This window comes from Phalaenopsis equestris, unplaced genomic scaffold, assembly GCF_001263595.1.
Source record: "Phalaenopsis equestris unplaced genomic scaffold, ASM126359v1 Scaffold001281, whole genome shotgun sequence".
NCBI lineage: Eukaryota > Viridiplantae > Streptophyta > Magnoliopsida > Asparagales > Orchidaceae > Phalaenopsis > Phalaenopsis equestris.
In genome coordinates this window covers 174,885-192,030 of record NW_018165720.1, presented here as the reverse complement: position 1 = coordinate 192,030, position 17,146 = coordinate 174,885, and the positions used below count along the sequence as shown (strand labels likewise).

Sequence of the window (17,146 nt, the reverse complement as noted above, 5' to 3'; positions counted from 1 at the left end):
TTCAAATTTTTTCCTAAATGTGCCCAAAAATGCTCATTTGCTCTGACACTTAATGATTTGATAATTTTTTAATTTGCTTTGATAATCCCATGCATAAGCCATTTAGCTTTAACATAAACGTAGCACAAATGAATGAGGGAATGTCGATGGTCCAGAAGCGGAAGCGGGATTGACAAAAACCAGGCGTTGGAATGGAAAACATTATTAATTAATTATTTATTTAATTATTATTTTTTAATAATGAGCATTTAATAGTCCAATCTTTTTTTGAGCCTATAAATAGACTTAAAGAAGATAGTGGTAGTGTCTCAACGATGCATTGCGACTTGCGTTGTGGGGATGTGAAGCGTTGCGGCGGTGTGTCATAGTGACAGGTTGCGGCGGTGCGTCGCGACGACGCGTTGCAGTAGTAAGTCGCGACGACGCGTTGTGGCTGTGCGTTGGGGCAACACAACGTGTTGAGTCGGTGCGTTACGGCGACACAACACATTACTGCGGTGTGTCGTTACAACGCGACACGTTGCGGCAGAGAGTTGTGATATTGAGTTACAATGCAGAGTTGCGGTGTCGAGTTACGGTGCCAAGTTGCGATGCCAACTTGCTGTGCCGAGTTGCGATGAAGAGTAGAGTTGTCCCCGTCCTACGTAGCAGGCAAACAACGTGATCTTCTTTCTCGATGAGGTGAAGAAGAAATTCGTCCTCGTCCTGTATAGCCAAACAAACAACGAGATCTTCTTTCACATTGCGACAAAGAGAAAATTCATCCCCGTTCTGCGTAGCAGGCTAGCAACGAGATCTTCTTTCTCGTTGCGGTGAAGAGGAAAGTAGTCCCTGTCTTGCGTAGCAGGCTAGTAACAGGATCTTTTTTCACGTTGTAGCGATGAGGAAAGTCATCCTCTTTCTGTGTAACAGCAAAGCAACGAGATCTTCTATTTTATTGGTGTCATCCATTCTTTAGGAGGTTCCAATGTCGCTCTTGCACATTTCACAGGTGATGAAAAAAATGTTGCAGCTTTCCCGTAGCGCATTGAGGGGAAGATTTTTCATGCTTAAGTGATGGTGATATCTAGAGACCCCCTAAAAATCATCCAAAGTGCTAAAGATTTGAGAAGGCAATGTCGACTCTACTCAAAGATGAGCATATTTGTTGTAGCCCTTGTACAAGTATGTGTTGGTCTTTGTAGCATTTTTAATTATATGATGTGGCATTTGTAGATGATGATAATGTATCATTTACCTTTTCCACGGTTGTTGTGGCTTCTTAATCGTGTAAAATTCTACAATTAAAGTTAGCACACTCATTTTATAAAATGAAGAGTCGCTTACCTTTTGAGGCTTGTGTCTTCTGAGGTTGTGCTCTTTCAGGCTTATGTATTATAGGAGCTTGAATCGATATATTCTAAGGCTTGTAGCCTTCTGAGGCTTTTGATTCACCTGTGTCTTATGAGACTTATAGTCTTATGAGGTCTTTGAGTGGAGGCCCTGTCAACCACTTGCTCTCATGGAGTATTTTTAGTGAGGACTGATACACCTAAAATATATAGTATTTTTAGACACATTTTTATACCTATTTTTTAGATATTGCGCTTTAATAGAAGATATTTGTGTGTTTTTCTCTCAGGTACAGGTATAAAGTTGAAAAATGCTAGAAGGAGTGAAAAAAGATTAAATTTGGAGCAAAAAGGTGAAAATTGTGCTACAGTGTTTTGGCGAGCGCCAGTTAAACAGAGAAGGCTGCGCCTAAACGCCAGAGGCCCCGCGCTTAAACGCCAGAGGCAGTTATTTGGCGGTTTTCTTTATTTGACCGAATTTTGAAGAGGTATTTGAGGCACCTATTGGCTAAAGAGGGTGGTTATGACCACTAGAAACGAAAATATTATTAAAACACTTGCGAAAGAAGGCATCCCTTGGAGAATACATCAAATTTGGACACATTTTGAAGAGTTTCCAAGGCACCTCTTGGAGATTTATAAAAGAAGGAAGTTTTTACATTTGAAGTGAGTGCTTGAAGAGGGAGAGAGTGCTTGAAGAGGAAGAGGATCATGGAGAATCTTGTGGAGAGATTCAAGCATCACAGAAAATTTACTTTTTCCTTTTGTTTTTAGTTTTATTTTGAGAGTTTAGAGTGTTGTAAAGGAGGAGATTCAAAGGAACTTCAAGGGTTTGGTGGAGAGGATTTGAGATAAATTTTTATCTTTGTGACTACATTTGGTATTTTAATCGAGACTTCTTATTGGTTTGAAAATGATTTCTACTTTTAAACTAAAGTGTGGTTTTATTTTCTCCATGTATTATGAGTAGTTTTCTTTATCTTTCTCCTTAAAATTGTAAGTAATTAAAGTATTGGATGGAAGTTGTGGAGAGTATTAATCTTTAATGTTGGAAGAAATTGTGATGATTCAATTACATGTTCTTCATTTACTTCTTGATTTGGCCAATCAAGATGTTAAAATTTGTTATGAGAACATATAAGAACCAGGCTAGTATTATCTCAATCAACAATTGGAAAGAATCACATGAGGTTGTATGAATGAGAATATAATTCATATAATTTAGTGCAAATAAATAGGAAAATAATCATTGAGGGGTGTAGAGTTAGAGGACTTTAAAGTGATAGGTTAAAGACCCCAACTTGATTTATTGTTTTAGGTTCTGATATGAGATGTTAGCCCCCAGGTGGAGGGAATCGAGGGAACTCTAGAGTGAGAGCTAGTATCTTCCCTACCAAGACGGTCTTCAAAACTATTCAAGCTTTAAATTAGCCAATGTTCCTTATAGCATCTCCAGCAAGGGTAAAGAATATTATTGCTCCTACTTGGCACAACACAATTTGCATACTTCCACAACAGAATTCCTATGCTTATTACTGATTCATGTTTAGTGCTTTTCTTTTACATAAACTCAAGTTATCTTTTAAAATTGTTACTTTTTTGTTAAAATATCAAAAATACAAAAAAATATTTAAATTTTAATTACTGCAAATACATCTCTAGTTTAAGTAATTATTTTTTAAAATAGAAAGTTTGCTGATCAAAAAATCATATTGCATTATTTTCCTATGGGTTTTGATATTCAGGTTTTAATTAAAAAGTCCTATATTACTTGATAACGACATGTATACTTGCGTAGTATCCCAATATATATAAATTGAAAAGTTAATTTCTTATTTACTTCAGGATCAAGTTTTGACTTTGTTGAAAAGTAAAGAAATATAAGTGAAAATATAATTAAAGTATTGTTATACTGTGCATTTAAGCAGTTATTGGGGATCAAGTTTTTGGTGTCATTACTGAAGATTAAAATCTTTAAGTAGTGGTGTCAACTTCACAAATCCTTACATATAAAAAATATCAGGATCAAGGACCCTGTCCATTGCTAGCATATCATCGAGATTTACCTCTTGAGCTTGTCTTCTAGAGGCATTGTAGTTTCTCATTGAGTCTTGCCTCTTAGGCTTGACTTTCAAAAGCATGTTGAAAGGAGAATCCATTAAGGATGTAAGACCAGTTCTAAGTTGTACAACCGGAGATGCTCGATGCTATTAACCCTAATGAACATAGTCATATGAAATCTACTGAGGTTGGTTGACCTATTCTAGGTTGTTGGTCGAAGCTTTTGCTTGACGACCGTAACCTGTTATGGAAGAGGTCGAAGGAAATTCACCAAAGATTTTTGATTTATCCGAGGTTGTATGCCGAAACTTTTACTTGACAACTATAGCCTAAAATGGAAGAGGTTGAATCTAGTCCCCTTGGGATCGATTAAGCGTAGAATGAGGTGTAAAAAATGCTCTGCGTTTCTTGAGACTATTGCATAGGTTGCAATGGACCGTATATTTTCTTAGAAATATAGTTGCAGTCATACTCAAGAAAAATATTTGACAACTTGTTAGTTGCTTCTTTTGAATCTTTTGCTTCCCCAGTGGGGGTATTTATGATACAAGCTTGTAAAACAACATAAGTATTGGGCCTTGAAGAGATCAACTTCCTAATCTAATTGAAGAGGAACTCCAGAATGATGAGGGGACACTAAAGAAGCATTTTATGCAGTTAAGAGTGCCCCAGCTTAGGAGAGATTCTCGAAGACTTGTAATCTGAATGAAAATTGGGATGACATCCCCACCATGGTCATGTTAGGGACGTTAAAATGAATGACCTTTTGAGACTGGAGTGAAGGTTTCCCCCCGCATTGAAGAATGCTTCGGAGATGATCTTCAAGATGTGGAGGTTCCTTCACCAGTTGAATGAAGTACTTCATTGGGAAAGGAAGTAAGGGCTCAGTGTCTGAGAGTTGAAGACAGCGCAGAGCGGGACTTCGTTTCCCACATACGATGTCAAACTGATGCGTGCTAGAAAATTTGTAGCGGTAGAGTAATGGATTATCGTCTTAGCGTTGCATGAGATTTCAATACACAGATAAAAGAAGATAAGTAAGGATGAGACACCTCAACTTTTTACATAGAAAATCATTGAAAATGGGAGAAAACCACGAGGCCTAACTTAGTTAAATAATCCAATATGAATGATGAATACATAGGTCAATACTTCTCCTAAATTAGGGAAGATGAGAATACAAAATTGTATAATTATAATCTAGCTGTAGTTCTTGGTGATAACAAGTTGCAAGAGGTCATTGCTAATTGTTGTTGAGATAGTAGTCCGTCGTGAGTGTTATAAATGGTTGCTCCAGAAACGTTGATTGACCAGTGAAGTCATAGTAAGCAGTTGCGGGAATTGTGGACCATGTAAGCCACAGTTGGCGAGTGTTAATGACTCCGTAGGCTGCGGGAGCCTGAGTCGGGAGCTGCATGAGTTGATGACCACATAGGTCCTTCGGGTGAGTATCTATGACGTCCGTAGGTTGTTGGGGCCGAACTCGGGAGCTGTATGAGTTGATGACCACGTAGGTCGTTGGGGCAATTATTGATAATGTTCGTAGACCATGGAAATGAAATTGAGAACTGCATGAGCTGATGAACACATATGTCGCAAGTGACACATGGAACATAGTGATGAGCTCTTGTCTCACAGACGGAAGAGAGTTACTAGATTTTTCAAGTTATGATGTTGACTGATGGTGTCCGATTGGTGGTGGTTGATGACAATTGACATTGGACGACGGAGGACGACTGTGGTCGACAACGATTGGCGGTGGTCGATGACGGTCGACAGACGGTGATTGGTGAGGGTTGGTGGCGGTCAGCGGTGATGCTGAGCTGCATCTCCTTCTCAAAGCCTCAAGTTCTCTCCCAAGGCTTGAGTTCTCCCTCACGTGAGGGGTGGGGGTCTATTTATAGTATTTTGGGTGCAATTAATGCAGAAATATAAACTATTTTGATTGGACGGTCTGGAGAGCTCCCTCCAATCAAACAACATTTAATGGACATTTGAGTGTCTTAACGATGTCAGAATTAAACAATCTTGTGCTCATTGGATTCGTCTTGTTGAGTCACTCGAATCGACTATGAATTCGCCACATTCGACATCCATTTGACTTTTAAAATGTGTCTAGAAGTTTTTCAAGGGTGGTTTAATGATTTGATTTTAGCTTGACTTGACTCGGATTAGACTAGTTTTTATATCGCTGGGTTCGTCTCATCGAGACGTTCAGCTTGATTATAAGTTATCTAAAATCGAAGCTTTGCATGACACTTAATTGAAGTTTGAATGTTTCTTTCTAAAAAAGTGTCTCCAGATTCGGGTCGGATGATGAAAATTTGTTGGTGCGGTATCAAAAACAAATTATGTATAAAGTAAATTAACAATATTAATTCTATTTAAAACTTAATATTTAAATTTATATTATAGTTATATATTTAAATTAGATTATTTATATCATCATTTAATTTTTCAACAAGTGAAATATATCTTAGCATGCACAAACAAGGTGGTAGGTAAAAACGGTCGACAAAAGGCTGAAATATATGCATAAACGAGTTATATATTTGAATACTACCGCGAATAACACTGTGAATAACATCAGAATAAATGGCTGACAAAAGACGCAAATAATGCCGCGAAAAACACCGCAATAACACATGAATACTGCCATAAATAACATCACAAAACACCACAAATCAAGGACTTGCAAAAAACACGAATAATACCGTGAGTAACACCGCAATAACTCCTGAATACTATCCCGAAAAACACCGCAAAGAACAATACAATAACACTTGAACACTACTGTGAATAACACCGCGAATAATATCAAAAATCAACTGCTGACAAAAAGCATTAATAATACTGCGAATAACACCAGATACACTACCATAGGGATGGCAGAGCCGAAAACAATTTTCTCCGAATGTCGGGCGTGTAATATAGAAGGAAATCAGCCTATCCCGCAACGCAGTGAAGACGGAGAAAACAAACACCAATGTTGGCGTTTTGAAAACGCTCCGCAGCTGTTCTACGGTGTCAAACATGCCCTTAGTTTCATTTGAATTTAGGTTTAACTCTAATTTGATTGTTGGTTATTTTTTTGCCTTGTTTGAATTTAGTGTTGTTTTTAATTTCATTAGGATTGGTTTGATTAGTTTTAGATTAGAATCAGGTATTAGCTTCAGGTTATATTTGATTGGTTTTAGGTTTTGTTCGCATTTAACTTCAAATGGATCATGATTTTTTGTTTGAGTCAGTTTCAATTAGATTTTAATGTTTAATTAAGATGGAGTTTAAGTTAAAGTGTGACAGGAAAAAGAGCCTTGGATTCAAGTTAAATGGGATTAAATAAATCGGATCCATCCGAATTTTTTAAATCTAAAAGTATTAAATGCATAAAGTTATTTGGCCCAGTTATCACTAATTTCAATTAAATTTTCTCAAGAAACACGATATAAAGTATATCCTTAAATTCAAGCTCTATATCAGGAAAAAATATTACATCAGTGCTACGCACGTAGAGTAACATGCGTAGCCAATGAAATAATGCCATAACACCCTGCGCGATAGAGAAAAAAAACGGCGCAGTAACACTGGGAATATTCCCCCTGTGTTATTCATGTGTTATTGTATATTATTCATGTGTTATTGTGTCCTAGGAATACTCCTGGTGTTATAATAACACAATAACACATCAATAACACATGAATAACACACAATAACACATGAATGACACGGGGAAGAATATTTCTCGTGTTACTGCGCCGTTTTTTCTCCGTCGGGAATATTCCCCGTGTTATTCAAGTGTTATTGTGCGTTATTCATGTGTTATTGTATCCGTGTTATTGTATCCGTGTTATAATAACACAATAACACATCAATAACACGTAATAACACAATAATACATGAATATAATACATGAATAACATGGGGGAGAATATTTCACGTATTACTGCGCCGTTTTTTTCCCTGTCACGCGTGGCATGATTTTATTGGCTACACACGGTATTTCTACATGTGTAGTACTGATGTAATATTTTTTTATTTTTTCCTATATCAGATTTATCAAATACCGAATAAACATTGTTGATCCGAGAATTTAGGTTTTTTTTAGGTGCGTTGTTGCCTTATTTAAACGTAAATTCAGTTATTCAGCCTTAAATCCTCGTGTTCCCGTAGGAAAAATATTATATCAGGACTCTGAACGCAGAGTTATGTTCAGATTGTAATAGTTAGGAATATTTTGCTGTATTATAAGAATATTTCATCTGCGTTATTTGTAAAAAATAAAGTGTTATTCGAGTATAATATGATGTTATTCAATTATTTTGCAGTGTTTTAGAATACTCCCTCGCGTTATTTGTTTAGGGTTGTTATTTAGCATATTCTCCGTATTATTTCAATTTCCACTATGTTATTAGAATAACACAACCCCAAATCAAGTAGCGCGGGGGAATATTTCACTAACATTTCAGCTCCAAATCAAAATAACACAGATAATATTCTAATAATACCGTAAATTAATCGAATAACATCATATAATACTCAAATATCACTTCATTTTTTATAAATAATTTAAATAAAATATTTCTATAACAAAACATAATATTACTAACTATTGTAATCGGAATATACCTATTCGTTGGGAGTCATCATCAGAGATTTTCCCCGTAACATGTGTCATGTGTTGGAAAATTTTGCAATCCGAACAGTTGTTGGCGCATGGGGTTGACGCCTGACGGCAAGAACTGGAAAATGGAGTCAGCGGCTAAACTGTTGGAAATTTTTGAGAAGACGTAAGATTTTAAGTAAGATTACCCGGCATCATTCAGCTATAAATTGTTAACCTTCTTCAAAAATTTAGGGCACAGAAATCCAAATCCAAACTGCAGGATAAGGGAAGAAGGGGATAGATATGGAGGAGTCCATCCCGTCTGCACTAACTTGCAGCAATCTTCCTCCCCAGCTCTCCTCCTTCGTCAATGCCTTCGTCGACTTCTGCGTGAGCGGCCTCTTCTTTCCCAATTCGAAACCTAACACCCTTTCTAATCCCATTCCCGTGCTCTCCACGCACTTCCCCGCGCCCTCCCGCCTCGTCGCTATCGGCGATCTCCACGGAGATTATCCCAAATCCTTACAAGCCCTTGCGCTCGCCGGCCTCATTGATCCTTTCTCTTTCCGCTGGACCGGCGGCACCACCGTCGCCGTTCAGGTCGGCGACGTCCTCGACCGCGGTGGCGATGAGATCCGCCTCCTGTACCTTCTCCAACGCCTCAAACTCGACGCCGCCCATGCCGGTGGCGAGCTTCTCACCATCCTCGGCAACCACGAGGTCATGAATATAGACGGCGATTTCCGCTATGTCACCCCGGAGGGACTCGACGAGTTCAAGCAATGGGGCCGATGGTTCCGCGTTGGTCTTTCCATGAAACGCCTCTGCTCGGATCTCGAAAAACCGATTGATCCTTTCAGAGGAATCCCCATGTCTTTCCCCGGCGTGAAAAGGGAGTTTTGGGAGGGGTTTCGATCGAGAATCGCCGCCCTCCGACCCGACGGCGTCCTCTCCCGTCGGTTCCTAGCCGACAATCCGACGGTCGCGGTGGTCGGAGATTCGGTTTTCGTTCATGGAGGACTGTTGCAGCGGCATGTCGAGTATGGCTTGGAAAGGATCAACGAAGATGCTAGGGATTGGATCTGCGGCTTGAATGGGAGGTTATCTCCTAAAAACATGAGAGGCAGAGATAGTGTGGTTTGGTTGAGGAGGTTCTCTGAGGGTTTTAACTGTGATTGCCAGCATCTTGAAGGTGTTCTTTCCATGATTCCAGGAGTGAGGAGGATGGTGATGGGGCATACTATACAGGAACAAGGGATTAATGCTGTCTGCGAGAACAGAGCCATTAGGATAGATGTTGGGTTATCCAAAGGATGTTCAAATGGATTGCCTGAGGTGCTTGAGATCAATGGCGGCTTAAACATGAGAGTGATTACTGCAAACTCATTGTATGATTACAGAGGGAAGGTGCCTGAGGTGAGGGAAGGAGAAAGACATGGGCTTGCTTTGCTGCTAAGTGAAAGCAGATTGAAAGAAGTGGAAGCTGCTGCTTAGGCAACAGCTTATATGGCTAACAAATCATGTTCTCTTGTTCATAATTTCAGTAGATTTAAAAGGTGATTGAAATTTCTCTGCTGAGCAGATTTTGCATTAGAATTAAATGAAATATGGTTCTCAATAGGACACAATGGAGAAAAAGGATTCATGTAGCCGACCCCACTTAGTGGGATAGCGTCTTGTTGTTGTTGTTGTTGTTGTTGTTGTTGAGCAGATTTTGCATTAGAACTTTAATGGAGTAGATTGGTTAAATGGGAGCTGGCTTAGATGTTGCTAGGGCATGTTTATATTTGCTTTGTTGGTTCCAGGTGATGACTTTCTGTAAATTTGGATTTTAGGCTTCTTGGCTGCAATTATGATTTAATTTCAGCAGTATTTAGTAAAATCCTGTAATTCTTCTTTATGGATTTATTATTAGCTTAAACTCGAAGGAAAGTGGGATTTAAAAAGGTACTAGAATTTATGATTTGGTGAGATTTGGAGTACATCATGGCTAAATGTTGCAGGCAACAGTCATTAATATGTACCTTTTTGCAAATTTATGATAATGATGGTTTGATAAATTCAGTGTACAAGCTTATTCATATTAGGATTTACAATTTTTATAATTTGGTTAACAAGCTTTTCTATTGATGTAGGTTTGCATATATTTTTAAATACTAAAGCATGTGAATGAGACCTGGTAAATAAGCTCGGTGTATTGTTTGCTTTTTTATGATTCCTTGTTTCTTCTTTTTATTCTCTCTCTCTCTCTCTCTTTCTCTTATTTTATTATTTCTTTCTCACCCTCTTTTGTTTAGCTAGTACAAAACTCTAATATGTGGAGGAACCTTGCAAGCAAATTTTCCCTGTTGTTCTTTATTTGATTTCAAAGGAGGAAACAAAGGTCATAATATATGCTTAATATTCTTCTTTAACTCGTCGATCTTCTGATGATCCTATTATGAAAGTAGATGTTTTAGATTCGACTTATGTTAAGAAAGGCAGAGGTAGACCTAGGAAGGCATGGGCTTATTGTATTAAAAATGATCTTAATTTACTAGAACTAGAACTAAATGAAAATATGACACTAAATAGGACGCAATGGAGAAAAAGGATTCATGTAGCCGACCCCACGTAGTGGTATTAAGGCTCTGTTGTTGTTGTTGTTGTTGTTGTATTCTTCTTTAACTCGTCCTCATTCACTTTGCTAACTGCTAGTAGTGAGAAATTTCATGTTTGCAAAACTCATCCATGACATCTAATAATTATGGAAGTTTTGATATATCAAATCTGTTATGTAGATAACGAAGGCATGTGGAGTTGTAATGGAACTTGGAGGATCGAGTTTAAAGGGTATTTGCATACATATCATATAATATTTTTGTATTTACAAATCTAACACCTGTATTTTAATACTTGTTTGTTTAATAATTTTGTGTCATGACCATATCAAGTATATGCATGAGAAGGTGTATTTTACTTGAAAAAATTAAGAGTACCCATATTTTTTTATGTGATGTTAAGAATTTAAGAATTACATAGATAAATATCAAAATGTAGATGCTAGATATATTAATACATAAGAATTGTATGTATGGAAATGGCCTTAAAGTTAACTATTTCAAAGGGGTTTGGGCCACCAGACTGCTTTCTGGGAAAAATTTAGCGTAGGCCAAGACATCATTGTCTAGAAACTTTGAAAATCATGGCAATGCCACGCTGATCTACTTGTTTGGTAATAAGAAACAATTAAAGTGAGTATGGTAATTATGAAATTGAAAAGACGCACGAGGGGTGGCGGGGTGGGTTTATCAAAGGGGCATTTACATACATACCATCCAATTTCTATGTATTTGCATATCTATCACTTAGAATTTATTTTTCTTAGAATTTATTTTTGACATTTCTCTCACCTAATGTTTGTTTTTAACAATTATACTATCTAAATCTCTCATATGACATCAAAAATATCTTCATTTTAAGTTTTAAAAAGTGAAATACCCATTTTCATGCATAAGAAGTTGGCATGTATGCAAAAATTGAAGTTAAGGATTTAGAGGTTCTTAATGTTCTTAGCATCTTCTCATTGAACTACACTAACTTGATTTCAATTTTGTTGAAAGTAAGCTTTGTTGATCCAAAAATCAATTTACTTGTGGGGTTTTATATCTAAAAATTATATCAGTTTTTGTCTTTGATCATGTGACTATTCTCACAATGCCTTCCGTGTGCTCCTACTTTCAAGCTTCACAATGTAGAAGCATTAAGCCATTTCTTATCTCCAAAAATTGGAAGTAAATATATAGGTAAATTCTAAGGCGTTATCATTCTGATATGTTGATAATTTGGTAATTAATATTATTTGCATTTGTATATATGAAATTGTACTTTTGATGAAGGTTTTTGTGTTGATTATGTAGGTTGCAGGAAGTAATGAAAAACAGGAATCAAAATAGAACTTAATGGAAATTGGGGAAAAGTTCGGCTATTGGGCGCCTAGGCACTTGAATATTGGCGCTTAGGCGCCAGAACCTGTTCATAATTCAGCTACAACCCGAGAGCATGACACCATGGCACTAGCCCCTGGGCGCTTAGGCGCCGCGATACTGTCACTTATGTGTTGCATAATTGGGCGCTTAGGCGCCCAATAGACAGTTCTAAATAGAGAGTTTGGTGCTTAGGTGCCAGCTCCTGGGCACATTGGCGCCCAAATTGAATTCAGCGGTTGGAGCAGTTCGAAGTTTTAGTTCATAAGGAAATCGTGGAAAACATTGGTAGGAATGTATAAAAAGCAATGAAACGAAGTGGGAAGGGGATGTTGCTAGCTTGAGGCTTCTGCTTTTACTTCAGTTCAAAAGTTTTCTTCTCCCCGGGCAGTGAAGAGAATTCTAGCAGATCGTCAACAACAGAAGATAGGAGGTTTGAGAGGTTCTAAGAGATAAGTGCTTGTGTTTCATCAGTTCTTTATTGTGAAGAAGAGAAAGATAATTCTTTTCTATAGTTTGATTGTAACATTTTATTTGTAAGACTATTATATTTTGATTTCTTTTCTAATCAAATGATTGTGTTGGTGTGTACAAGCATGAGTAGTGAGTATTTTTTCTATTTCTTACTTGAGATGGCTAAATAAGATGTTTTGGAGTAAGCGTTGTATGGAATAAATTATTTTGTGGTGATGATTAACTTTCTTAACCTTATTTACACTTCATCTTGGCCACGTGATGTGTTAAAAATTGTTGCGACTTATAAGCCTTGGAAAAGATTTAGGAATATAACCCATAGAGTGATGCAAATATATAGGAAGAATGTTGTGATTGAGTTAGTAATAGGATTTATGGGAACACACCTATGTCTAGCCAAACTTCTTTATGCTACTGGAAGGGGTAAAGAAGAGCCTTGCTCTTGTTTGGCACTATGTTTTCCTTTAGATGCTTTTACATTCAAGGGTCTTATTAAACCATTTCAAGGGAGAACCTTTAAGAACGTGAACCCTTCAATTTCTTTTTTGTTAATTTAAGATTATTTGTGCAGAACTTAGGTCAAACTAAAATTTCAGGCTAGGAATAATAACTATAGGCTAGAACTTTTACTATTAAAATTCATCTTATTCCCTGTGGGATCGACAATCAGAACTCTAATACCGATACTACTGATACGCCATGTATACTTGCATGATCCTCCCATGTTTTGTAGTGATTGCTACATGTCAAGTTTTTGGCGTCATTGCTTGGGAACGACGACGAATTTGAATTAGAAAAATTTTTGTTGAAATTTACAGTCTTAGATTTGGAAAACTGTAGAGTTCACTGTTTCTCATTCAATTAGTTTTGTTACTTTACTTGCAAAAAGTAAAAGTATTGGGTTTTAAAGTTTTTTGATTGTGTATTTGTATTTGGTTTAGTAATGTGTTTAAGTTATTTATTTTTGCTTGAATTGTCTGTTATTTTCATTAGCATAAATGGTATCTAGCTAGTCTATGTGTGGTTCAGGGTCTGCTAAACTTTTACCCTACGATTATGAGCTAGAATGAACTGTAAGAAAAATTAGAAAGTAAAAGAAACTCCAACAACTTTTAGGAGAAATGACGAATAATTCTTAGAATAACCAAGAAACCCATGAACATCAGGATACGACTAGGCTTTTAAGAGACTATACTAACCCTCGCCAGTTGAAATCCATCTTAGTATCCAAACCACTGTCGTAGGAGCCAATACTTTCGAATTGAAGCATGTTATTATCCACATGGAACATAACAATAAGTTTGGGGGAACACCATTCGAAGGTCAAAACTTACATTTAGCGAATTTTTAAGAACTTTGCACTACATTTCGCTATAATAATGTCTCCAATGACACTGTGAGATTAAGGCTTTTTCCTTTCTCTTTAGGGATAAATTTAAGAGGTGGTTAAATTCATTAGCCCCAAGATCAATTAGGATATGGAGTGAATTGACATAGTAATTCTTAACAAAGTATTTTCAATTTCAAAAATGGACAAACATAGGAATGATATAACTTCTTTCTACCAGCATGAAGGTGAATCTATCTATGAAGCTTAGGAAAGATTCAAAGAACTCCTCAGAAAGTGCCCTCACCATGCATTGCCTAATTGGTTGATAATTCACACTTCTTATAACGGGTTAATAGGAGCTCTTAGGTCGATTATAGATGTCGTCGCTGGTGGTTCGCTTATGTCGGAACCCTTTAATGAGGCTTACTCTTTGATTTAAGAGTTGTCAACCAATAATTTTTAATTGCCTTTTGGTATAGTGAACCCTAGGAGGGCAATCAGTGTACATAATACAAATGTTCTGTCAATTTGGACTTCTCAAGTAGTTGCGATCTCTAGAAAGCTAAATCAACTTAGAATAAACCAGCCACAAGGACCATTAGTAATAAAGGAGAATTCATTTGGACAATTGATTGATGTGAATGCTTCATCTCTTGAGACCTTGAATGTTATCAACAATAGGACAAAGAACCCATATTCCAATTTTTATAATCATGATTGGAAGAATCACCCTAATTTTAATTGGGATAATGACCAAGGGACATGAAATCAACAATGGGGGAATAATCAGTCTAATCCTTTTGAAAATTAGAACAATCAAGGTAGTACCAATTTGAGACCTTCTTACTCAATTGGCTTTAATTCAAACCAACAATTTAAGGTAAAGAAATTGTCTTTGGATGAAGTTGTATTGTAGATCAGGAATCAGCTGCGAGGTCATGGTGTAGCAACTACAAACATAGAAAACCAATTGGGGCAAGTAGCAAACCCTCTTAGTAACTGACCCCAAGGAACTCTACCTAGTAATACCAAAATTATCGAAAGGAGAAGGTTAATGAAATTGTGAAAGTGAATAAGTTGAGAAGTGAAAGTGAGTTGGAAGAAGTGAATAGAAAAGTGCAGAGGTGGTAGAAGAGAACCTTGAACATGAAAGATTTATAGAAGACTCTTCTAAAGATTCAGGAAGACTAGGCACGCCCATTAGGAATAACTTTGAAAGACACCCCCACCATTTCTCTAGAAACAAAATTGGATCAACAATTTTCTCATTTTTTGGAAGTATTTAAGAAGTTGAAAATTAATATTTTGTTTGCTAAGTCCTTGGAACATATGCATAGTTATGTGAAGTTCATGAAGGATAGTATTAATAGGAAGAGTAAGCTTGGTGATTTTGAGACAGTAGCACTTAGTGAGGAGTGTAGTGTTATTATTCAAAAAATACTTCCTTAAAAACTTAAGCATCCTAGTAGCTTTAGCATTCCTTGTGTTATTAGAGAGAGTCTTTTGGAAGGCTTTGTGCGATTTAGGTGCCAATATTAACCTCATATCATTGTTAATTTTTAAGAAATTAGGATTAGGAGAAGTGTCACCTATCACAGTGACCCTTCAGCTTGTTGATTGGTCTATTACTTACCATAGAGAGGTTATAGAGGATGTTTTTGTTAAGATAGATAAGTCTATCTTTCATGTTGATTTCATTGTATTAGATATGAAGGAAGATAAAGAGATGCCCATCATCTTAGGCAGACCTTTCCTAGCCACTGGTAGGGTTATGATTGATGTGTAGAAGGGAGAGTTGACTATGAGGGTAAATGATCAGGATATTTCTTTTAATATTTTAAAATCTATGAAATTCCCTCTGATTGTAATGAGGATTCAAGTCTTAGAATGGATCTAGTAGACCGACTGTGTTGCAACCAATTTCGAGAGTGTTGTGAAGTTAAACCTAGAGAGTTTAGTTTGACTGAGGATGATATAACTGACTTTAAGGAAAAATAAACTTTACTTAAAGAGATTAGTTCAAAGATTTATAGGGAGAGGTTTGAGTTGTTGGATACCACTAAAAATTCTAAACCTTTAGTTCCTTCTATAGAAGAACCACCTAAATTAGAGGTGAAATCCTTCCTAAATATCTGAAGTATGCTTACTTAGAGAAATCCTCTGCTTTGTTTGTTATCATATGCTCAAAACTTAGTAGATCTCGAGAGAAGAAATTGATGAGCCTTTTGAGGAATTTCAAGATAGCTTTTGAATAGATTTTAGCAGATATTAAAGGGATTAGTCCTTCGATATCCATGCATAGGATCCTTATGGAGGAAAATCATAAACTTAGGGCGGATCCTCAAAGCAGACTAAACCCTATTATGGAAGAAATTATTAGAAAGGAGATATTGAAGTGGTTAGATGTAGACATTATCTATCATATTTCAGATAGTGTTTGGGTTAGCCCTATCCATTGTTTACATGAAAAGGGGAGAATGATTGTAGTAGAGAATAAACAAACTCAACTAATACCTACTAGACATGTCACTGGGTGGCGAATATGCATTGATTATAGAAAATTAAATTTAGTTACTAGAAAAGACCATTTTCCCTTATCTTTTCTAAATAAATAGGCTAGTTGTTCATTCCTTTTTCAGCTTTTTAAATGGGTATTCAGGGTACTATTTGATTTCTATTGGTCCTGAGGTTTAGGATAAGACCACATTTTGAGCCCATATGAGACTTTTGCTTCTAGGAGGATGCCCTTTGGACTTTGTAATGTGTCTGTGATTTTTTAGCGTTGCATGATGTCTTTTTTGTGACTTAATTGAGAAAGGAATTGAAGTATTCATGGATGATTTCTCTATGTTTGGCCCTTCATTCGATTCTTGCTTAGATCATTTGGACAGAGTGTTTAAAAATGTGAAGAAAGCAATTAAGCTCTGAATTGATAAAAATGTCAATTTATGGTTTCAGAAAGAATTATTTTTGAACTTGTGATTTCTAAAAGGGGTGGTAGATCTAGCAAAAATACAAGTGATTAAGAAACTTTCTCCACCCACTTTTGTGAGGGAGGTTAAGAGTTTTTTTGGGCCATGTTGTGTTCTATCAGTGATTAGGATTTTTCCAAAATTTCCAAACCTTTATGTTATTTATTAGAAAAAAACCATCATATTTTATTTTTATCAAGATTTCCTAACTACCTTTAATACTTTAAATGAATAATTAGTCACTGCACCTATTATTGTTTCACCTGATTGGGAGAGTCCATTCAAATTATTGTGCAATACTAGTAATTATGCCATAGGGGTGGTTTTAGGACAAAGGTGTGGTAAGATGTTTAGGATTATATATTATGCTAGTAAGACCTTAAATGAGGCTCAAGTCAACCACACCATCA

General features: G+C 36.6%; 2 protein-coding genes across 3 annotated transcripts in view; both read left to right on the top strand.

Moving 5' to 3' along the window:
• The window catches only part of LOC110033761 (cysteine synthase), a 75,936-nt gene extending 63,418 nt beyond the window's left edge, over window positions 1-12,518 (top strand). Inside the window, exon 11 of the mRNA XM_020737843.1 lies at window positions 11,895-12,518. The gene's annotated coding sequence lies outside the window, so the exon portion shown is untranslated. The remainder of the gene's footprint in view (window positions 1-11,894) is intronic.
• LOC110033762 (shewanella-like protein phosphatase 2) lies at window positions 8,038-12,518 on the top strand. 2 transcript variants are annotated; one of them, XR_002294984.1, is made up of 2 exons: window positions 8,038-9,551; window positions 11,895-12,518. XR_002294984.1 is itself a non-coding variant. In XM_020737844.1 (2 exons), exon 1 carries the CDS (start codon window positions 8,299-8,301, stop codon window positions 9,487-9,489), a length of 1,191 nt encoding a protein of 396 aa, XP_020593503.1. In that variant the 5' UTR covers window positions 8,038-8,298; the 3' UTR covers window positions 9,490-9,505; window positions 11,895-12,518. The 2 variants fall into 2 exon arrangements, 1 of the variants encoding a protein (XP_020593503.1); XM_020737844.1 differs by having other exon boundaries at window positions 8,038-9,505.
• Window positions 12,519-17,146: the final 4,628 nt, after the last annotated feature.